We start from the raw sequence: 24,257 nt of genomic DNA, 5'->3' as shown, positions 1-24,257 counted from the left end.
CCTAGCCCTAACCCTAATGGGAAAATGGAAATAAATACATTTTTTAAATTTTTTTAATTTTTCCCTAACTAAGGCTACGTTCACATTAGCGTTCTGCGCCGCAGCATCGGGCACCGCAGCGTCGCCGCATGCGTCATGCGCCCCTATATTTAACATGGGGGCGCATGGACATGCGTTGCACTTGCGTTTTGCGACGCATGCGTCACTGCGGCACACGCGTCATGGCGCAGAGAACGCAGCAAGTTGCATTTTTTGTGCGTACAAAATCAAGCAAAAAAAGGACGCAGGCGTCGCAAAACGCAGCGTTGTGCATGCGGTGTTCCTGCGTTGTGTGTTGCGTCGCCGACGCTGCGGCGCACAACACAAATGTGAACGTAGCCTAAGCGGGTGATGAAGGGGGGTTTGATTTACTTTTATAGCGGGTTTTTTAGCGGATTTTTATGATTGGCAGCCGTCACACACTGAAAGATGCTTTTTATTGCAAAAAATATTTTTTGCGTTACCACATTTTGAGAGCTATAATTTTTCCATATTTGAGTCCACAGAGTCATGTGAGGTCTTGTTTTTTGCGGGACGAGTTGACGTTTTTATTGGTAACATGTTCGGGCACGGGAGATTTTTTGATCGCTTTTTATTCCGATTTTTGTGAGGCAGAATGACCAAAAACCAGCTATTCATTCATTTCTTTTGGGGGAGGCGTTTATACCGTTCCGCGTTTGGTAAAATTGATAAAGCAGTTTTATTCTTCGGGTCAGTACGATTACAGCGATATCTCATTTACATCATTTTTTATGTTTTGGCGCTTTTATACGATAAAAGCTATTTTATAGAAAAAATAATTATTTTGGCATCACTTTATTCTGAGGACTATAACTTTTTTATTTTTTCGCTGATGATGGTGTATGGCGCCGCATTTTTTGCGGGACAAGATGACTTTTTCAGTGGTACCATGGTTATTTATATCCGTCTTTTTGATCGCGTGTTATTCCACTTTTTGATTGGCAATATGAGAATAAAGCGTTGTTTTTTGCCTCTTTTTTTTTTTACGGTGTTCACAGAAGGGGTTAACTAGTTATGTAGTTTTATAGGTGGGGTCGTTACGGACGCGGCGATACTAAATGTGTACTTTTATTGTTTGATTTTTTTTAATTTAGATAAAGAAATGTATTTATGGGAATAATTTTTTTTTTAATTTATTTATTTAGGATTTTTTTTTTAATTTTTTTTTTTTTTTTTTTACACGTGGACATTTTTTTTTTACTTTTTTACTTTGTCCCAGGGGGGGACATCACAGATCGGTGATTTGACAGTGTGCACAGCACTCTGTCAGATCACCGATCTCACTGACAGGGCTGCAGGCTTACCAGCGTCTGCACTGAGCAGACACTCGGTAAGCCACCTCCTTCCCTGCAGGACCCGGATGCCGCGGCCATCTTGGATCCGGGACCTGCGGCGAGGAAGGAGGTAGGAGATCCTCGGAGCAACGCGATCACATCGCGTTGCTCCGGGGGTCTCAGGGAAGCACGCAGGGAGTTAATGTGCCGGGGGCGGTCCGTGACTGCTCCTGGCACATAGTGCCGGATGTCAGCTGCGATAGTCAGCTGACACCCGGCCGCGATCGGCCGCGCTCACCCCGTGAGCGCTGCCGATCGTGCTGGACGTACTATTCCGTCCTTGGGAAGTAGGGCCCACCCCACATGGACGGAATAGTACGTCCAATGACAGAAAGGGGTTAATGAACATGCTGCGTTTTTTATCGCGATGCGTTTTTTTCGCGGAAAAAAAATGCATCATGTGCACAAAAATTGCGGAATGCATTCTAAATGATGGGATGCATAATGTATGCGTTTTTTTATGCATTTTATAGCAAAAAAACTTGAAAAATCCGCAACATGTGCACACAGCCTTAATGTTCCAATGTTACAAGTAAGAGGAAACAGCTCACCGTACAACTGGTACAGCAACTGAAAGTTCATTATACCCCAAATTGCCAAGCTGACCTGTCCCTTATCATTTCTTTGTATGTGACATACAGTATTCATGTGAACATCTCACCTCCTCATTGTGAAGCACTTTGCTGTGGAGTTATAGAAACCCTTGCGTGTGTGAAGAATCACAAAGCTTGGTATGCATTAGCCTTAAAGGAGTTTTGTAGTTTTTCAATAGATTTCAACGCTCTTAACATATTATAAAAAGTATTTCAAAATCCATCTTCAAATGAAATTTCCATAAGTATTATACCACATCAGAGTCCTCCATATGGGCCCTGTTCTTTTCAAACCACTAATATATTCTGCTTCAAACCTAATAAAATCCTCCGCACATATTTACATGAATTACCATGTTTATGTATAAGACGTTCAGGCGACCGAGAAATAATCTGCGCTGTCAATCCAACTGGAAGTTCTATGTATGACACCCTCATGAAGGACCATAGCTAACCCTCCAAAATGTACAATGTGAAGTGTTATAGAAATTGACAAACCCATATTCTGGGAAACAAATGATAATGTTTTCGTGCCTCCGGTATTAGGCTAGATTTTAGAAATACTCAGTCGTCTGAATCAGAATACGTCTTTATAGCAGCTCTACTTTGAGATAATGTACAATTGCTCATACATGAATTTGGAATTTTTTCCTCGATAGGGGTATTAACCCCTTAATGTACAGATCACCTCCTCTGTTTGATGCGGGCTCTGGCACTGAGTCTGTATCTTTTCTGGCACATGACAGCTGATTCCATCAGCTGATATGTGCCCCTAATAGCTGTCGGTGGAATCGCGATCCACCCTTGGCTGTTAACAAGTTAAATGCTGCTGTTAATCTCCGACAGCAGCATTTAATATGGTCGCACCAGAAGCATGTCATAAGTCCTGCCTCTGTCAAAGGTCTGTAGGAGACTCCTGTGTTTGTCATTGCCGCTCTGCTATGTACGCCACCCAGTGGCCGGTGTTCATGGCAGATGAGCATTTCTGCTACACATAGCAGGGCTGACGCTATGGGTCTCGGAAAAAAGTGTTTGTTTTTTTGTTTTGTTTTTACAAACTTAGGATTTTTTTTCAACACTTAAATAAAAAAAGAACGTATACATGTTTGGTATCTACAAACTCACAATAACATGGAGAATCATAATGACGGGTCAGTTTTAGCATCTAGTGTACATGATTAAAAAAAATAAACCACAATTGAGGAATAGCACTTTTTTTTTGCAATTTCACAACACTTGGAATTTTTTTCCCTGTTTTCCAGTACACTACACTGTGTTCCAAATTATTATGCACAAAGAGTTTAGGAGTGATAAGGCGATTCACCCGCCGCTATTAACTATTTAAATGCCGCTGTCAAACGCAGACAGCAGCATTTAACCGGCGCTTCCGGCCGGGCGGCCGGAAATGAGCGCATCGCCGACCCCCGTCACATGATCGGAGGTCGGCGATGCGTCAGAATAGTAACCATCCCACCCTGTGGGAGGCGCTCATAGCACACCTGCAATTCTGCGGCAGGTGATCGCTGCTATGTAGCCGATCGCGTTGTGCCAGATTCTAGCCTCCCATGGAGGCTATTGAAGCATGGCAAAAGTAAAAAAAATTTGAAAAAAATAAAAAAAAAATACTAAAGTTTAAATCACCCCCCTTTCGCCCCAATCAAAATAAATCAATAAAAAAAAAAAAAAAAATCAAACCTACACATATTTGGTATTGCCACGTTCAGAATCGCCCGATCTATCAATAAAAAAAGCATTAACCTGATCGCTAAACGGCGTAGCGAGAAAAAAATTTGAAACACCAGAATTAAGTTTTTTTGGTCACCACGACATTGCATTAAAATGCAATAACGGGCGATCAAAAGAATGTATCTGCACCGAAATGGTATCATTAAAAACGCCAGCTCGGCATGCAAAAAATAAGCCCTCAACCGACCCCAGATCATGAAAAATGGAGACACTAAGAGTATCGGAAAAAGGCGCAATTTTTTTTTTTTTTTTTTTTTTTTTTAGCAAAGTTTGGAATTTTTTTTCACCACTTAGATAAAAAATAACCTAGTGATGTTAGGTGTCTATGAACTCGTACTGACCTGGAGAATCATAATGGCAGGTCAGTTTTAGCATTTAGTGAACCTAGCAAAAAAGCCAAGCAAAAAACAAGTGTGGGATTGCACATTTTTTGCAATTTCACCGCACTTGGAATTTTTTTCCCGTTTTCTAGTACACGACATGGAAAAAACAATGATGTCGATCAAAAGTACAACTCGTCTCGCAAAAAATAAGCCCTCACATGGCCAAATTGAAGGAAAAATAAAAAAATTATGGCTCTGGGAAGGAGGGGAGCGAAAAACGAACACGGAAAAACGGAAAATCCCAAGGTCATGAAGGGGTTAAGCAGCCTACATTTTTTGCCAAAATGGGAAAGAAAGGATGTGACGGCTGCTGAGAAGCAACAAATTGTGGAGTATTTAGGTCAAGGCATGACTACAATCAACATTGCCAAGACACTTCATCGTCATCATCGCACAATCAAGAAGTATGTAGCTGATTCCCAGCACACACGTGTGCGTGCTGATAAGGAAACATTGAGGATTCTTTCCAACAGGCAATTGCGTAAGGTTAAAAGAGCAGCTGCAAAAATGCCTTGTCATAGCAGCAGACAAGTTTTTGAAGCTGCTGGTGCCTCCAACGTCCCCAGAACAAGATGCAGGGTCCTTCAGAGGTTTGCAGCTGTGCGTAAGCCATCCTGTCGACCACCTCTATCCACTGCACACAGGCAAAAACGGCTCCAGTGGGCCAAACGATACATGAAGACTGACTTCCAAACTGTTTTGTTCACCAATAAGTGTCGTGCAACGCTCGATGGTCCAGATGGATGGAGTGGAGGATGTCTCGTTGATGGACACCCCATGAAAACACAGCTAAGGCGCCAACAAGGAGGAGGTGGAGTAATGTTTTGGGCTGGAATCATGGGGAGAGAGATTGTCGGCCCCTTTATGATCCCTGAAGGGGTAAAGATGAACTCCATAATCTATTTGGAGTTTCTAAAACAACACTTCCTGCCACAGTTCAAGAGGAAGAGCCGTGCTTTCCGCAGCAAGATCATTTTCATGCATGATAATGCACCGTCTCATGCTGCAAAAAACACATCTGCATCTCTGGCTGCTATGGGCATAAAAGAGGACAAACTTATGGTGTGGCCACCATCTTCCCCTGACCTCAACCCCATTGAGAACCTCTGGAGCATCATCAAAAGGAGTGTCTATGATGGCGGGAGGCAGTTCACATCTAAGTAACAGCTCTGGGAGGGTATTCTGTCCACATGCAAAACAATTGAAGCAGAAACCATCCAAAAACTGACAAATTCAATGGACGAGAGAGTTCAGAAGCTTCTTTCGAACAAGGGGTCCTATGTGCAAATGTAACATCACCTAGAATAAAGTTTTCACTTGAAAACTGTTTGATTTCATTTTGTAATAAACGGATAATGCTTATAACTTCACAATTGACCATTTTTTTGTTCAAAATAAAAAAAAAAAGGTTGAAAACTCTGCTGTGCATAATAATTTGGAACATGCATTTTGAGTGTTTATTTTTTTTTAAAAAGATACTGTTTTCATAGGCAGTTTGTTCCAAAACATTGCAATTATACTAGAATTATTATTATTATTATTTATTGTTATAGCGCCATTTATTCCATGGCGCTTTACATGTGAGGAGGGATATACATAATAAAAACAAGTACAATAATCTTAAACAATACAAGTCATAACTGGTACAGGAGGAGTGAGGACCCTGCCCGCGAAGGCTCACAATCTACAAGGGATGGGTGAGAATACAGTAGGTGAGGATAGAGCTGGTCATGCAGCGGTTTGGTCGATCGGTGGTTACTGCAGGTTGTAGGCTTGTCGGAAGAGGTGGGTCTTCAGGTTCTTTTTGAAGATTTCGATGGAATGCGAGAGTCTGATGTGTTGTGGTAGAGGGTTCCAGAGTAGGGGTGATACGCGAGAGAAATCTTGTATACGATTGTGGGAAGAGGAGATAAGAGGGGAGTAGAGAAGGAGATCTTGTGAGGATCGGAGGTTGCGTGTAGGTAAGTACCGGGAGACGAGGTCACAGATGTATGGAGGAGACAGGTTGTGGATGGCTTTGTATGTTATGGTTAGGGTTTTGTACTGGAGTCTCTGGGCAATGGGGAGCCAGTGAAGGGATTGACAGAGGGGAGAGGCAGGGGAATAGCGGGGGGACAGGTGGATTAGTCGGGCAGCAGAGTTTAGAATAGATTGGAGGGGTGCGAGAGTGTTCGAGGGGAGGCCACAGAGCAGGAGGTTGCAGTAGTCAAGGCGAGAGATGATGAGAGCATGGACTAGGGTTTTTGCAGATTCTTGGTTGAGGAATGAACGGATTTGTGAAATATTTTTGAGTTGAAGTCAGCAGGAAGTGGAAAGGGCATGGATATGTGGTTTGAAGGAGAGATCAGCGTCAAGGATTACCCCGAGGCAGCGAGCTTGTGGGACTGGGGAGAGTGGGCAGCCATTTACTGTAATGGTTAGGTTTGTTGGGGGGGTCGCGTGAGATGGGGGAAAGATGATGAATTATGTTTTGTCCATGTTAAATTTCAGAAATCTAGCGGAGAAGAAGGATGAAATAGTGGACAGACATTGAGGGATTCTGGTTAGTAGGGAGGTGATATCTGGTCCAGAGATGTAGATCTGTGTGTCATCAGCATAGAGGGGATACTGAAAGCCATGAGATTCTATGAGCTGTCCCAGGCCAAAGGTGTAAATGGAGAAGAGCAGGGGCCCAAGGACTGAACCTTGTGGGACTCCGACAGATAGGGGGCGAGGTGAGGAGGTGGTGTGAGTGGGAGACGCTGAATGTCCGGTCTGTTAGGTATGATGAGATCCAGGATTTGGCCAAGTCTGTGATGCCAAGGGATGAGAGGGTCTGTAATAATTGGGAATGGTCCACTGTGTCAAAGGCAGCCGACAGGTCGAGGAGGAGGATAACAGAGTAGTGTCGCTTGCTCTTGGCGGTTAAGAGGTCGTTGGTGACCTTAGTTAGGGCAGTTTCAGTGGAATGGTGTGACCGGAAGCCAGATTGTAAGCGGTCAAAGAGGGAGCAAGAAGAGAGATGGGAGGACAGTTCAAGGTAGACGTGTTGTTCCAGTAGTTTGGAGGCATAAGGGAGAAGGGATATAGGGCGATAGCTAGATACAGAGGATGGGTCAAGAGAGGGCTTTTTGAGGATAGGTGTGATGGAGGCATGTTTAAAGCTTGAGGGGAAAACACCAGTTGTTAGTGATAGGTTGAAGAGATGGGTTAGGGTTGGGATGAAGACTGTGGTGAGGTTTGGGATGAGGTGGGATGGGAGCGGGTCAAGCGCACAGGTGGTGAGATGCGATCTTGAGAGTAGAGTGGAGAGTTGATCTTCTGTAATGATGGAGAAGTTGGTTTTGGAGGTGGAGGGCAGGGAAGTCGGGAGGAAGGGCTCTGGGGGTTGTTGACCAAAACGGTCTCTGATGCTATCAATCTTCTGCTTGAAAAATGAGGCAAAGTCTTCAGCGGAGATAAGTGGGGAGGGAGGAGGTGCTGGGGGACGGAGGAGAGAATTGAAGGTGTTGAATAACTGTTTAGGGTTGTGAGACAGGGAGAATAGTAGATGACTGGAAAATAACAATGACTGCAATTCAGATAGGTAATTTAGAGAAAATATGGGGAAATATTATTTGCATAATAATTTGAAACACAGTGTATATGGTAAAATCAATCAATGCTGCCGGTCCCGGGTCTGAAGCCGGCGAATCCCTGCAGAGCACAGTGCATGCGCCGGAGGATTCATAAATTTGCAGTCACACTGAGTGACTGTACACTTATTGGATTTGACCGGACAACCCCTTTCCGACATCGGGCGTAATAGTACGCCGATGTCGGACTCCCCCGTTTGGTGCGGGCTCTAAGGCTGAGCCCGCACCGTTCCAGAAACATGTCAGCTGATATATACAGCTGACATGTGCCCGCAACAGCCGCAGGTGGAATCTTGATCCACCTACGGCTGTTAATTAGTTTAATAGCAGAAGCGCGTCACTAATCCCGCCCATCGGTGACCTCGTCACATCATCATGGGTCACCAATGGGTTGGCATGTTGGCACAACAACCAGAGGTCTCCAGCAGACCTCTATGGTTGTCATAGCTGGATTGCCACGTTCAGAATTGCCCGATCTATAGAAATAAAAAAAGAACTTAAATAAATAAGAACCTAGACATGTTTGGTGTCTATAAACTTGTAATGACCTGGGGAATCATAATGGCAGGTCAGTTTCAGCATTTAGTGAACATGGTAAAAAAAAAAACCTGTGGAATTGCATTTTTTTTCTAGCAATTTCACCGCACTTTTTCCCGTTTTCCAGTGCATGATATGTTAAAACCAATGGTGTAGTTCAAAATTACAACTTGTCCCTCAAAAAACAAGCCCTGCCATGGCCATATTGACCAAAAAAATGTAAAAGTTATGGTTCTTGGTAGAATCGGAGCAAAAAATGAAAACGCAAAAACGAAAATAACTCTGGTCGTGAAGGAGTTAAGGTGTTAGTCAAATACGTAATTGACCACTGGTCATTCTATACAGACCCTGTCGGTGGCGTGTTCCACAGGAAAGAGTTTGGCAATATAATAGACCATTTGGCAACCTTGGTGACATCTTTTCACTTCAAGCTGAGTCATTGTACTTCAGCAGAACACCATTCTTAAAATTTATTTTTGACTTTGTCTTATCTGTATATTTTTTAAACTTGTAGGTGATAACATGGAAAATCCATTTCTGATTTTATGAAAAGGGCATACCTAAGCTATTTAAGTATAAAACTAGAGGACCAAGATAAGACGTAGGCTCCACACACTGTCTGTAAAAATTGCATTGAGCGTCTTTGGCAGTGGACGAATAGTACAAGGAAATGTCTGAAATGTGGTATACCTATGGTGTGGAGAGACCAGAGGAATCACAGTGATGATTGTTACTTCTGTGTGGCCAACATAAAGGGCGTTACTGGATGTAATCGGAGTACATGGATGTATCCTGACCTAGACTCTGCAAAACAACCTGTTTTACACTCATATGAAATGTCAGTCCCACCATTCAATAAGCTATAAAAGCTCCCTGAAGATGAATCCTGTTCTTTACCTATAAACAGTTGTCATGATGGTGATTTTGAAGGAACCTCATCAGCGTCACAAGTTTTTAATCAGCGGGAGCTCAATGACCTCGTTAGAGAGCTAAATCTCCCAAAGAAAATCAACAGAATTATTGGCGTCTAGACTAAGAGAGAGGAATATATTACATCTGGAAAAAAATTGCATACCATCGCAACAAAGAAAAGGATTAACTGCCATTTTTCTCGGAGGAAAGTGATTATGTTTATTGCAATAATATTCAATGCTTCCTGATGAAAATAGGAATATCATAATATCAACTAAGTGAATGGTTGCTGTTCATAGACAGTTCTAAACAGAGTCTAAAATGTGTGTTTTTACACAATGAAAACAAGTATGGATGAATTCCAATAGGTCACTCAAATAAGATGACTGAAGAAAAAAACACAATTGCTCTGATCCTATCGAAAATATCATACCACGACCACCAGTGGCCAATCTGTGTAGATCTAAAAAATTTGGTTTCCAGGAGTCCATCCTGACAGTACCCTGGAGGACGTCCTCCTCCTCCTCCTTGCAGGGACAGGAAAAGTACACGAGAGGTTAAAAGGTCCCACTCCGCCCCCTTTCCCTCAGTGTTTTGACAAGTACCACACCATGGATAGATGCAATTGACAATCTTTATTAACCAAATCATATTACATCATATGAAATAGCATGCATAGGGAGGGAACTAACAGTGCTGTCAGGATGGACTCCTGGAAACCGAATTACCGGTAGGTCTAATACCCATTTTCCAGGACGTCCCCCTGACAGCACCCTGGAGAATACCAAAGAAAACTCCCCTAGGGTGGGATTACTGCCTGGCGAACTTTTCTCCCAAATGTCGTCTGCTGGCCGGATAACACATCGAGCTTATAGTGCTTACAGAACGTGTTTACCCTGGCCCAAGTCGTATCCCTGCATATCTGCTCTAGAGATGCCCATGACGATGGCCCTAGTAGAATGAGCTTTTATCCCTACTGGGCAGTTTACCCCTTCCGATGTATAGGATTTAGAGATTACTGTTGTAATCCACCTTGCAATGGATGCTTTGGAAGCTTTTTTACCCCTGTTTTTACCCCCAAATAGAATAAACAGGTTAGGGTCCCTTTTCCAGGTACTAGTGGCCTCCAGATAGTCGATTACCGCCCGTCTAACGTCCAGAGAGTGTAACGTCTGCTCCCTTGCGTTTGAGGGGTTCTCGCAAAAGGAGGGTAAAATTATTTCTTGATTCCAATTCCGGATGCTACTTTGGGTATGAAAGCTGGGACCAGCTTTAAAACTATTTGGTAATCCCGAATCTGTTGATACGGGTCTCTAGTGGACAGGGCCTGAATCTCCCCCACTCTCTTAGCTGTAGTAATGGCCACCAGGAAAGCTGTCTTCCAGGTGCGAGCTGAAATAGGCATATTTCCATCCAGGGTATAAGGTTCTTTACAAAGAGCCCCGAGGACCAGGTTTAGGTCCCGGGGGGGAGGGGGGTTAACTGACTGATAGAGGGGCACAGTCTCTGGGTAGCTCTTACAAATCTAACTACCCATGGATGAGAGGCCAGAGGGTAGTCCATGTAAGTACTGAGTGCCGAAATTTGGACCTTAAGGGTGCTAGGTCTAAGGCCCATGATAAACCCTGCCTGGAGAAAATCCAGGACCCGAGGAACATCAGGGACCCCTGCTAAGACGAGGGACCTGTCACCTTCCAGACAATCTTCTCCAGATCTTGTAGTAGATAGCTGAGGTTACTGGTTTCCTACTAGCTTATATAGCGGATATGACTTGACCCGATAAGCTCCGGGCTTTCAGAATGCCTCGCTCAGGATCCATGCTGAAAGGTGTAGTCTTCCTGGGTTCTGGTGTAAGACAGGACCCTGATGGATGATGTCTCTCCACAGAGGAAGCTCGATTGGGTTCTCTATAGCCATGGACCCCAGCAGCGGGAACCAACTCCTCTTCAGCCAGAACGGGACGATCAGCAGAACCCTTGCCTGATCTTCCTGAGCACCACAGGAATGAGTGCCAACGGTGGGAAGGCGTAGGAGAATGGTTTGTCCCATGTCTTACTAAGGGCGTCAACCGCTTCTGGCACATCTGAAGGGTTCAGGGAATAGAATTTGGGCACCTTTGAATTTTTTCTTGTGGCAAACAAATCTATACTGGGAGTCCCCCAGCGGTGGCACAGAAGCTGAAATACCTCCTGGCTCAGTTCCCATTCTGTTGGACAGATTCTTTGCCTGCTCAGGTAGTCTGCAACAACATTTTTGACCCTTCCAGGTGTACCACGGTTTTTGAAAGGACTGTGTTTTCTGCCCAGGAGAATATTTTCCTGCCCAGGAGAATAGATCCTGTAGCCCTGGTGCCTCAGGAATGACATTGCTGTCACGTTGTCTGTTAAGATTTTCACGTGCTGGTTCCTTAATCGTGAACGGTTCCTTCTTAGGGCCTCCCATGCAGCATAGAGCTCCCTGAAGTTCGATGACCTGCAGCTGATGTCTTCGGGCCATCTGCCCTGAAGGAATCTTCCTTGTAGGTGAGCTCCCCATCCCCATCGGTTGGCGTCCGTGGTGATTACCACGAAGGAGAAGGGATCCACTAAACACCTGTCCTTAGGTTTCTGTGTTGAGTCCACCACCGTAATGATCTTCTCACTCCTGCTGACAGGCGTATCGTCTTGTCCAGAGATGCCTGGCGCCGATCCCATGCTGAGAGTACTTGTCTCTGCAATGGTCTTGAGTGGGCCTGAGCCCACCTGACGCAAGGGATGCACGCTGTCATTACCCCTAGGATCTTCATGGCTGACCTTATGGTAACTCGATGATTTAGAAACTCTGTGACCTTGCTTCTTATTGACTCCTACTTCTCCCTTGGCAGGAAGGATGCCCTGCGAGTAAAATCCAGAAGCACTCCAGGAAATACTTTCCGGGGCTCGAGTGTTGGATGTGATTTCTTTCGGTTTACCACCCAGTCGAGGTACTCCATCACCGAAATGGTCCGATCTCTGTGTAGGGCTAAGACCTCAGCAGACCGTGCCACCAGGAGAAAGTTGTCCACATAAGGTACAATTATAATTCCCTGGCTTCTTAGGTAGGCAACTACCTCCGAGACTAACTTCGTAAATATTCTGGGAGCCGAGGCCAAGCCGAAACGGGAGGTGGCAGATACGGTCTGGTAGACTTACAGTGAATCTCAGAAGATCCCGTAAGGCCAGATGGATCTGGACCTGGTAATAAGCACTCTTCAGGTCGAGAGTACACAACAGTCCTTGTCTAGGAGACGGATGTCGACCTTATCGACTCCATCCTGAACCTCTTGTATCTGACCCATACATTTAACAGTTTCAGGTTTATGATTGCATGTGCTTCCCCTGAAGGCTTCAAGATTGATAATAGGGAGGAGTAGTGGCCTCTGCCTATTTCTGCTGGGGGAACGGAGCTATGACCTTTAAGCTGCCTAGCTCCTGAAGGTCCGCAAGCATTGCGGAGTCTGCTGCTACGGTAGTAGGTATAATATATCTCTGGGGTGGGGAAGAGGAAAGCTCTATTCTGTAGCCTTCTGCTATGGTTCTTAGGACCCATTTGTTTTTGGTGATCTGCCTCCATTTTTCCTCAAAGAGACTGAGCCTGCTCCCCGATACAGATGACGTCATTGCCTTCTAAATCTAGAGCTAGATCCAAAAAGGGAATTCTTGCCCCTTCTGCTCTGGTTATAGGAACTTCTATAGGTTTCTCTGTTGGATCTCCCCTGATCTCTATAATCGGGTTGCTTGCGAAGGGCCGGCCTTTTTCAAAAGGGCTGAAATTTTTGGGGTTTGTCCTCGGGGAACAGTTTTTTTGCTATCAGACGTAAACTCTAAGATGTCGTCTAGAGCCTGCCCAAATACTCTAGACCCTGAGAAGGGGATGGCACATCACTTATGTTTGGAGGCATTATCCCATGACCAGGACTTTAGCCTGATGGCTCTACGAGTCGCATTGGACAAATAGCTGTTTCTGGCAGCGAACCTCACTGATTCGGCTGAAGTATCAGCCAGGAAGGCAGTGGCGTATTTTATAATGGGTAGAGAGGCTATTATCTCAGCCCGGTCTTGTTAGCTAAATGTTCCTCCAATTGTCCCATCCACAGGAACATGGACCTAGCCACAAAGGTGGCCGCTATATTGGTCCGTATCAGGGCTGCTGATGCTTCCCAAGACTGTCACAAGAGAATGTCCGCCTTCCGGTCCATATATCTCTCAGGCTTGACGAGTCGTCAAACGGAATGGACGTTTTCTTTGTGACTTTAGCCACTGGTACGTCAACCTTAGGAATTTCTTCCCATGTACTGATGTCATCTGGTTCAAATGATAGGCGACCTTTAAAGTCTCGGGACATCAGTCTACGTTCTGCCTCCTTCCATTCCTGTAATATCATGTTCGCTTACTGGGAACACCGTCTGCCTCTGGGATGTGAGACTTCCAAACATTAGGTCCTGCCTGGACTGCGGCCAAGGGACATCCTTCATTTGCATGGTATTTCTCACCATCTGTACCAGGTCCTCGGTATCCTCAACTGGGAAAAGGTACTTTCTGCCCTGTTCCTGATCTTCTAGCGGAAGCTCGCCCTCCTCCTGGTCTGAGCCCTGTATGTCTGATTCCTCATCCGAGGATAGTCTAAATTCTCTCTGCTCCAGTTCCCATCTAGGCTTCTTATGACTAAGGTAGCATGGCCGAGCGGTCTAAGGCACTGGATTAAGGGTCCAGTCTCTTCAGAGGCGTGGGTTCATATCCCACTGCTGCCAGTATTATGAAGTCTTGAAAACCTCCTGGACTGGAGGGCCGCTGCTGTGCGATGGTGGACAGGGAAGCCTGCACCTCATCGCGGATCAAGCTCCTCATTTCAGACAGGAGGGATGGCTGTTCCTCCCTTACGACTCTGGAAGTGCAAGAACCACAGAGGGCTTTCTTGTAGGTATTCGGCAGTTTTACATGGCATATGGGGCAGCGATTACACTTTGTCGAGGACTTGCCTGACTTTTTAGACGTGGGCAGGGGTGCCTGTGGGGTATCCTTATCCTAGATGATACAAGAATGGGGATAGTCAAGACTAGGGGCTGAGTGTCTAAGTGCGTGCCCGGGTGCGGGTTCTGCGCTCTTACCCCTGCGTCCTCACTCCTATCGTCCATGTCACCACAATACTTTGTTTCGGGCATCAGGGAGCCTGCAAGCTGCTTGTTTCTACGCAGCGCCTGCGCTCCCTGAACTGGGACGCATACTGCCTTTTATCCCCTGCGTGAGGCGTTGTTTCCGCATTCCACACCGGCGCTGACGTCACCGGAAGTGACGCTCGCCCCCTTATGTCACCGCAGCTGCTGGTTCAGGGCACTGACGTCACCGGAAGTGACGCTCGTCCTGCTCGGCCGCTTCCGCGTTCCACGATGTGGAATGCAAGCTGGTTCGGGGTGCTGATGTCACCGGAAGTGATGCTCGCCCTGCTCTGCAGTCTGAAGGCCTTCCGCGTTTCACCCTGTGGAACGCACGCTCCCGGGGACCTCTTTCGATCCTAGGACATGGCGCCTGAGCCGAGAGCCTCCCAGCGGGAGGAGAGGCTCTACCCAGAAGCCCGTCCGCTCACTGGTCTCCGGGGCAGAGGGACTCCCCACCCGGGGGTTTCAGCCCTGGGCCACTTGACAGGGGGAAGGATATTGGAACAGCCGCACGATCTGCCTGAGCCTTCCTTTAAGTTGCACAGCGTCTCTCGTGTGTCCCTCCATGCAGGGACAGGAAAAACACTGAGGGAAAGGGGGCGGAGTGGGACCTTTTAACCTCTCGTGTGCTTTTCCTGTCCCTGCAAGGAGGAGGAGGACGTCCTCCAGGGTGCTGTCAGGGAGAAGTCCTGGAAAATGGTGACTATTCTTCTGGGGCAGCACAGTGGATATCACCAAGTATAGTAGATTAAAAAATGAGCATTTGGTGAGAAAACAGTGGCCTCTGAGACAACAGACGATAGCAGGAGAAAAGAATATAAATGCAGAACCATTGATTGACAGGAATAAGATCATTTTAGCACCACTGCACATCAAATTAGGTTTAATGAAGCAGTTTGTGAAGGTTTCAAACAAAGAGGGAAGATGCTTCGACTATATCTGCAGAAAATTTCCTGCGCTGACCATGGAGAAGCTAAAGTCATGCATTATTGACGGTCTTAAAATCAGAGGACTAGTGAAAGATCTACACGTCAAATATTCATTTTACTATGGTTGTACAGAATTTTCTTGGGAACTGTAAATTAGATAATTACACTGAACTTGTAGAAAGAATGATTTCTTCTTTTGTCACCTCGGCTGTACAATGAGTAACATGGTGCATTATCTCCACAGCCACTTGGATCGTTTCCCAGAAAACCTTGGTGACATAAGTGAAGAGCAGGGTGTACTATTCCAACAAGATTTAAGAACTATACAATAAAGATATCGAGGACACTCATATCCCACACACATGATGGCGGATTACTGCTGGTCTATTCAAAGTGATTGCCCTGGCGCAACTCACTGCAAGAAATCTTTACAGCGCCACTTTTGCCAAGTATATGGTAAAGTAACTAACTTTTTTCATACTAAAAAGATAAAGAATTTTTCAGGCAGAATAAAAAGGCAGCATTTTATGGTAACAGCAAAATGTATGAGATTTCTAAAATCTCATTCACACAATGTTTTTTTTCCAGTATTTTGTTTGTTTTCGTTTTTTAAAACATAGCATGTCAATTTTGTCAGCTGTTTTACTGCAGGTTCCCCCAATAAGAGTCAAATGGCTTAGCACGGACAAAATGCATAAAAAATGTGCATAATTTTTGCTGGGGTTTTCTGATTATAGGGGTCCTTACATAATTTTATTTATTTTTATTTTTTTATTTTTTTTTGGGGGGGGGGGGTCCCCCAGTTTAACCCCTAAACCCCAGGAGGTATTTTTGTGTTTTCGTTTTTTGCTCCCCTTCTTCCCAGAGCCATGACTTTTATATTTTTCGGTCATTATGGCCATGTGAGGGCCTATTATTTGCGGGCCGAGTTGTACGTTTGAACGACACCATTGGTTTTAATATATTGTGTATTGGAAAACGGGGAAAAAAATTCCAAGTGCGGTGAAATTGCATAAAAAGTGCAAAGCGCAATCCCACATTTTTTTTTTTTCTACCATGTTGACTAAATGCTAAAACTGACCTGCCATTATGATTCTCCAGGTCATTATGAGTTTATAGACAGCAAACATGTCTAGGTTCTTTTTTTTTTTATCTAAGTGGTGTAAAAAAAATTTCAGACTTTGTTTAAAAAAAAAAAAAAAAAAAAAAAAAAAAAGTGCCATTTTCCAATACCCGTAGCGTCTCCATTTTTTGTGATCTCAGGTTGGGTGAGGGCTTATTATACAAATATGGTGCAGATAAGATCTTTTGATCGCCCATTATTGCATTTTAATGCAATTTCGCAGAGACAAAAAAACTTAATTCTGGCGTTTTTAATTTTTTAGCGATCAGGTTAATCCTTTTTTTTTTATAGATCGGGCGATTCACAATGCAGAAATACCAAATATGTGTATGTTTGAAATTTTTTTTACTGCTTTATTTTGAATTGGGCGAAAGGGGGGTGATTTGAACTTTTATAATTTTTTTATATTTTTAAAAAACATTTTTTTTTCTCTTGACATCCTTTAATAGTCTCCATGGGAGACTAGAAGCTGCAATAACCCGATCAGCTCTGCTCCATACAGGCTATGAGTGCCGACCACCGGGTGGTGCTCATAGAAATCCGGCAGTGACAACACCATAGAGGTCTGCAGGAGACCTCTGGTTGTCATACCAACCCATCGGTCGCCCGAGATCACGTGACGGGGGTCACCGATAGGCGGATTTCCGGCGCGATTGCCGGAAGCACATGTGAAATGCCACGTCAGCGTTTGACAGCGGCATTTAACGGATTAACACCACGACTGTTCTGGGCACGTCAGCTGTTCAAAACAGCTGACATGTGCAGGGAAAGATGTGGGTTCACCGCAGAAGCCCCCATCAAAGGGAGGTTGTCAGACATCGGCGTACTATTTCGCCCGATGTCAGAAAGGGATTAGTAACCAGGAAAGGCTAAGTATACAGCTGTGAGCTGATATTAATAGACTGGGAAACACCATGGGTATTACCCCCTTCCCAGGCTATAAACATCTGCCTCCAGCTGCCTTCTTTACCTTTGCTGGCTAAAAAAAAAGTCTGACTACATCATTTTTTTCAGAAAATAATTTAGTAAGTAAAAAAATACATGTTCAGTAAGCTACACAAGCACTGTACTAATTATATATGTCACTGACATCTTTATATCTATTGTATGTGTACATATCCATTTTATCTAATATATCCTGTCGGGTCACGCTGTGATTTTACTGTAAGCAGCAGATGAATTGCTGATTTTTCAAAGGACGTCAGTGTGTAAAAACCAGACAACACTTACATAGTCTGAGTGCCATGCAATTTTTTTTTATCACACCCATTGACTTGCTTTAGCAAGTCTCATTGCCGAGTCTCGTCCGAGATACGAGGATAATCGCAGCATGCTGCAATATTTTTTCATCGCGATCTGAGCGAAGAAAAAAAAAATTGCAGATGAGCTGTAACTCAGATCAACATTGGTCAGAGTGCAATCCGATTTTTTTTTTTAATCAGATTACACTGGTCCGTTTTTAATAGCATGCGAGTATGAGCCCTAATACTGAGAACTGCTTCAGAAAACGCTCCTTCCATGTGAAGGTTTTCAAGGAGTTTTTCACTCCACTGTTTTCTTAAAGTCTATTTTTTTGCAACCTTTCAATTGGAGAGTGCATAGGTTGGAGGGTTTTTATAGCAGGAAACATTTCAAAGAAGAGACATGCACTTTTTCTACCACCAGGCATTTTTTCAGAACCTGAAGCAGAGGAAAAACACTTACTGAACATATGGACAACATTTGTTTTACAATAAAAAACGAATAGGAAAAGTCTTTCTAGAGTTTTTGAGCAATCTGCGATGCATTTTTCAGAGTGGACCTACACAAAAATACTCCTTAAAAAAAATAAAATACTGTATTCACATACCGTAAAGTCCAGAAATTCTGATTTTGCACTTGTTGTTAGAAAAAAACAAACAAACAAACAAACATGGAAATCTGGAAGCAAAGAAGACCTGAAGGATGATCACCAATTATGAGAATTTATGAGAAAGTAATATTTAAACTAAAGTGACGGGGAAAAATTTTTGTTTGCATTTCACACTTCACTGCGTTTATGACGGATTTTTACACTATTAAGCCCCAAACTTTTTGATAACTATCATACAATCCAAAATGTTTAATGATCCGACATCTGTCTAGTCAAGAATGCTGGAATAAAGGAGTACTACTAGATTAGGGAACTGTAATTAAGTTTCAAAATATGAAAAGAAATCAGTACCGTATCCTGACGTCCAATTTTAGCTTTTTGAACACTTTGCTCTAGCTGCTTTTTCTTCTGACTTGCTTCAGATGTCTTAAGAAAAAAAAAAAGATACATGATATTACACTGAAATGCATACCAATCCCCTACATTGTAGTGAGGCTGCAAAACTTTTTAATGTAATGAATGTAACCTAGATTTTTATTACTTACTAGCTGTACTACCCGGCTTCGCCCGGGTTACTGACTGCTGTTAGCAAAATAGAATGTGTTAACAAAAATTTATTCTGCACACAAAAACCACAAAACAAATAGATAGAAATGTAATTATTAAAAGGCAAAAACTAAGCTAATAGAAGCATTTCACCAGATATATTAGCTTTGTTATACTGCCAATGTCTTTGTCAGAGCTCAGGTTAATTAACTGTAGCAAAATAGAAGCTGAGCTGTGATTGGTTGCTATTGGCAGCCTGATAAATCCCCAGCCAACAGGAAGCCCTCCCCCCTGGCAGTATATATTAGCACACACATACACATAATAGACAGGTCATGTGACTGACAGCTGCCGGATTCCTATATGGTACATTTGTTGCTCTTGTAGTTTGTCTGCTTATTAATCAGATTTTTATTTTTGAAGGACAATACCAGACTTGTGTGTGTTTTAGGGCGAGTTTCATGTGTCAAGTTGTGTGTGTTGAGTTGCGTGTGGCGACATGCGTGTAGCGACTTTTGTGAGATGAGTTTTGTGTGGCGACATGCGTGTAGCAACATTTTGTGTGTCGAGTTGCATGTGACAGGTTAGTGTAGCAAGTTGTGTGCAGCAAGATTTGTGCATGGCGAGTTTTATGTGTGGTGCGTTTTGAGTATGTGCAAGTTTTGTGTGAGGCAACTTTTGCATGTGGTGCAACTTTTGTACATGTGGCAATTTTTCTGTGTGTGCAAGTTTTGCATGAGGTGAGTTTTCCATGAGGTGAGTTTTGCACGTGTGGCGAGTTTTGCGTGAGCCTAGTTTTGCATATGGCGAGTTTTGCATGTAGCGAGTTTTGAGTGGTGACTTTCGTGTTTCGACTTTTATGTGGCGAGGTTGGTGTGTGTGTGGTGAAATGTGTGCTGAGGGTGGTATATGTGTTCAAGCACGTGGTAGTGTGTGGCGCATTTTGTGTTTGTGTTCATATCCCCGTGTGTGGTGAGCATCCCATGTCGGGGCCCCACCTTAGCAACTGTATGGTATATACTCTTTGTCGCCATCGCTCTCATTCTTTAAGTCCTCATTGTTCACATCTGGCAGCTGTCAATTTTCCTCCAACACTTTTCCCTTCACTTTTTCCCCATTATGTAGATAGGGGCAAAATTGTTTGGTAAATTGGAACGCGCGGGGTTAAAATTTCACCTCACAACATAGCCTATGACGCTCTCGGGGTCCAGACGTGTGACTGTGCAAAATTTTGTGGCTGTAGCTGCGACGGTGCAGATGCCAATCCCGGACATACACACATTCAGCTTTATATATTAGATATACCTGTATGTAATCTCCTGTATATAGTATATACCCGTGTGTCATCTCACCTATATATAGTATATATGTGTGTCATCTCCTCCTGTATATAGTATATACCTGTATGTCATCTCCTCCTATACATAGCATATACCTGTATGTCATCTCCTCCTGTATATACTATATACCTGTAGGTAATCTGCTCCTGTATATAGTATATACCTGTGTGTCATCTCCTACTGTATATAGTATATACCTGTATGTCATCTCCTCCTCTATATAGTATATACCTGTGTGTCATCTCTCCTGTATATAGTATATACCTGTGTGTCATCTCCCCTGTAAATAGTATATACCTGTGTGTCATCTCCTCCTGTATATAGTATATAGCTGTATGTCATCTCCTCCTGTATTAGCCCTCGTTCACACGTTATTTGGTCAGTATTTTTACCTCAGTATTTGTAAGCTAAAATGGCAGCCTGATAAATCCCCAGCCAACAGTAAGCCCACCCCCTGGCAGTATATATTAGCTCACACATACACATAATAGACTGGCCATGTGACTGACAGCTGCCGGATTCCTATATGGTACATTTGTTGCTCTTGTAGTTTGTCTGCTTATTAATCAGATTTTTATTTTTGAAGGATAATACCAGACTTGTGTGTTTTAGGGCGAGTTTCGTGTGTCAAGTTGTGTGTGTTGAGTTTTGTGTGGCGACATGCGTGTAGCAACTTTTTGTGTGTCGAGTTGCATGTGACAGGTTAGTGTAACAAGTTGTGTGCAGCAAGTTTTGCGCATGGCGAGTTTTGCGCGTGGCGAGTTTTATGTGTGGTGCCTTTTGAGTATGTGCACGTTTTGTGTGAGGCAACTTTTGCATGTGTTGCAACTTTTGTGCATGTGGCAATTTTTCTGCGTGTGGCAATTTTTCTGCGTGTGCAAGTTTTGCGTGTGGCGAGTTTTCCATGAGGTGAGTTTTGCACGTGTGGCGAGTTTTGCATGTGGAGAGTTTTGCGCGTGGCGAGTTTTGAGCGGCGACTTTTGTGTTTCTACTTTTATGTGGCGAGGTTGGTGTATGTGTGGTGAAATGTGCGCTGAGGGTGGTATATGTGTTCGAGCACGTGGTAGTGTGTGGCGCATTTTGTGTGTGTGTTCATATCCCCGTGGTGGTGTGGTGATTATCCCATGTTGGGGCCCCACCTTAGCAACTGTACAGTATATACTCTTTGGCGCCATCGCTGTCATTCTTTAAGTCCCCCTTGTTCACATCTGGCAGCTGTTAATTTGCATCCAACACTTTTCCTTTCATTTTTTCCCCATTATGTAGATAGGGGCAAAATTGTTTGGTGAATTGGAAAGCGCGGGGTTAAAATTTCACCCCACAACATAGCTTTGACGCTCTCAGGGTCCAGACGTGTGACTGTGCAAAATTTTGTGCCTGTAGCTGCGACGCCTCCAACACTTTTCCTTTCACTTTTTCCCCATTATGTAGATAGGGGCAAAATTGTTTGGTGAATTGGAAAGCGCAGGGTTAAAATTTCACCTCACAACATAGCCTATGACGCTCTCGGGGTCCAGACGTGTGACTGTGCAAAATTTTGTGGCTGTAGCTGCGACGGTTCAGATGCCAATCCCGGACATACATACATACATACATACATACACACACACACACACACACACACACACACACATACATTCAGCTTTATACACTCACTGGCCACTTTATTAGGTACACCTGTCCAACTTCTTGTTAACACTTAATTTCTAATCAGCCAATCACATGGCGGCAACTCAGTGCATTTAGGCATGTAGACATGGTCAAGACAATCTCCTGCAGTTCAAACCGAGCATCAGTATGGGGAAGAAAGGTGATTTGAGTGCCTTTGAACGTGGCATGGTTGTTGGTGCCAGAAGGGCTGGTCTGAGTATTTCAGAAACTGCTGATCTACTGGGATTTTCACGCACAACCATCTCTAGGGTTTACAGAGAATGGTCCGAAAAAGAAAAAAAATCCAGTGAGCGGCAGTTCTGTGGGCGGAAATGCCTTGTTGATGCCAGAGGTCAGAGGAGAATGGGCAGACTGGTTCGAGCTGATAGAAAGGCAACAGTGACTCAAATCGCCACCCGTTACAACCAAGGTAGGCCTAAGAGCATCTCTGAACGCACAGTGCGTCAAACTTTGAGGCAGATGGGCTACAGCAGCAGAAGACCACACCGGGTACCACTCCTTTCAGCTAAGAACAGGAAACTGAGGCTACAATTTGTACAAGCTCATCGAAATTGGACAGTAGAAGATTGGAAAAACGTTGCTTGGTCTGATGAGTCTCGATTTCTGCTGCGACATTCGGATGGTAGGGTCAGAATTTGGCGTAAACAACATGAAAACATGGATCCATCCTGCCTTGTATGGAGCATCTTTGGGATGTGCAGCCGACAAATCTGCGGCAACTGTGTGATGCCATCATGTCAATATGGACCAAAATCTCTGAGGAATGCTTCCAGCACCTTGTTGAATCTATGCCACGAAGAATTGAGGCAGTTCTGAAGGCAAAAGGGGGTCCAACCCATTACTAGCATGGTGTACCTAATAAAGTGGCCGGTGAGTGTATATTAGATTTGAATCAGATTCTGATGCACACTTTATCTTCTAATCTGTCTTTGGTGTCTATGGACTTTAACCCCTTCATGACCTTGGGATTTTTCGTTTTTCCGTGTTCGTTTTTCACTCCCCTCCTTCCCAGAGCCATAACTTTTTTATTTTTCCATCAATTTGGCCATGTGAGGGCTTATTTTTTGCGGGACGAGTTGTACTTTTGATCGACATCATTGGTTTTACCATGTCGTGTACTAGAAAATGGGAAAAAAATTCCAAGTGCGGTGAAATTGCAAAAAAAGTGCAATCCCACACTTGTTTTTTGCTTGGCTTTTTTGCTAGGTTCACTAAATGCTAAAACTGACCTGCCATTATGATTCTCCAGGTCACTACGAGTTCATAGACACCTAACATGACTAGGTTATTTTTTACCTAAGTGGTGAAAAAAAATTCAAAACTTTGCTAAAAAAAAAAAAAAAATTGTGCCATTTTCCGATACTCGTAGCGTCTCCATTTTTCATGATCTGGGGTCGGTTGAGGGCTCATTTTTTGTGTGCCGAGCTGGCGTTTTTAATGATTCCAATTCAGTGCAGATACGTTCTTTTGATCGCCCATTATTGCATTTTAATGCAATGTCGCGGCGACCAAAAAAACGTAATTCTGGCATTTCGATTTTTTTTCTCGTTACGCCGTTTAGCGATCAGGTTAATGCTATTTTTATTGATAGATCGGGCGATTCTGAACGTGGCGATACCAAATATGTGTAGGTTTGATTTTTTTTTTTTATTGATTTATTTTGATTGGGGCGAAAGGGGGGTGATTTAAACTTTTATATTTTTTTTATTTTTTTCACATTTTTTTTTAACTTTTTTTTTTTTTTTTACTTTTGCCATGCTTCAATAGCCTCCATGGGAGGCTAGAAGCAGGCACAGCACGATCGGCTCTGCTACATAGCAGCGATCTGCTGTTCGCTGCTATGTAGAAGAAAATCAGGTGTGCTGTGAGCGCCGACCACAGGGTGGCGCTCACAGCTGCCGGGGATCTGTAACCATAGAGGTCTCAAGGACCTCTATGGTTACAATGGAGAAGCATCGCCGACCTCCGATCATGTGACGGGTGTCGGCGATGCGCTCATATCTGGCCGCCCGGCCGGATGCGGTAGTTAAATGCCGCTGTCTGCGTTTGACAGCGGCATTTAACTAGTTAATAGCGGCGGGTGAATCGCGATTTCACCCGCCGTTATTGCGGGCACATGTCAGCTGTTCAAAACAGCTGACATGTCCCGGCTTTGATGCGGGCTCACCGCGGAGCCCTGCATCAAAGCAGGGCAGCTGACCTCGGACGTACTATCCCGTCCGAGGTCAGTAAGGGGTTAATGGTATTTTTTCACATGATTATGTATAAACCATTTACTGATTAAAAAAAAACAAAAAACAAGAAATCATTTTTTTTTTTTTTTAAAAGCAAGATTGCTGTGTGTGGGGGAAATTACCTATAATCACATGACTTTTTCAGAATATTTTTAGGTATTTCTAGGACAGACTATGAACCTGTATAATTTCAGGGTTCTGTTAGGCCGG

General features: G+C 43.9%; 1 protein-coding gene across 1 annotated transcript in view; it reads right to left on the bottom strand.

Moving 5' to 3' along the window:
* Window positions 1–24,257, bottom strand: part of MND1 (meiotic nuclear divisions 1) — a 226,310-nt gene that overhangs the window by 56,737 nt on the left and 145,316 nt on the right. The window contains exon 5 of the mRNA XM_077279358.1: window positions 18,608–18,682. Within this exon, the coding sequence (XP_077135473.1) occupies window positions 18,608–18,682 (75 nt within the window). The remainder of the gene's footprint in view (window positions 1–18,607; window positions 18,683–24,257) is intronic.

Source organism: Ranitomeya variabilis, chromosome 1 (assembly GCF_051348905.1).
Source record: "Ranitomeya variabilis isolate aRanVar5 chromosome 1, aRanVar5.hap1, whole genome shotgun sequence".
Taxonomy (NCBI): Eukaryota; Metazoa; Chordata; class Amphibia; order Anura; family Dendrobatidae; genus Ranitomeya; species Ranitomeya variabilis.
The sequence above is the reverse complement of the archived record's forward strand: the minus strand, read 5'-3'. Positions and strand labels throughout refer to the sequence as shown.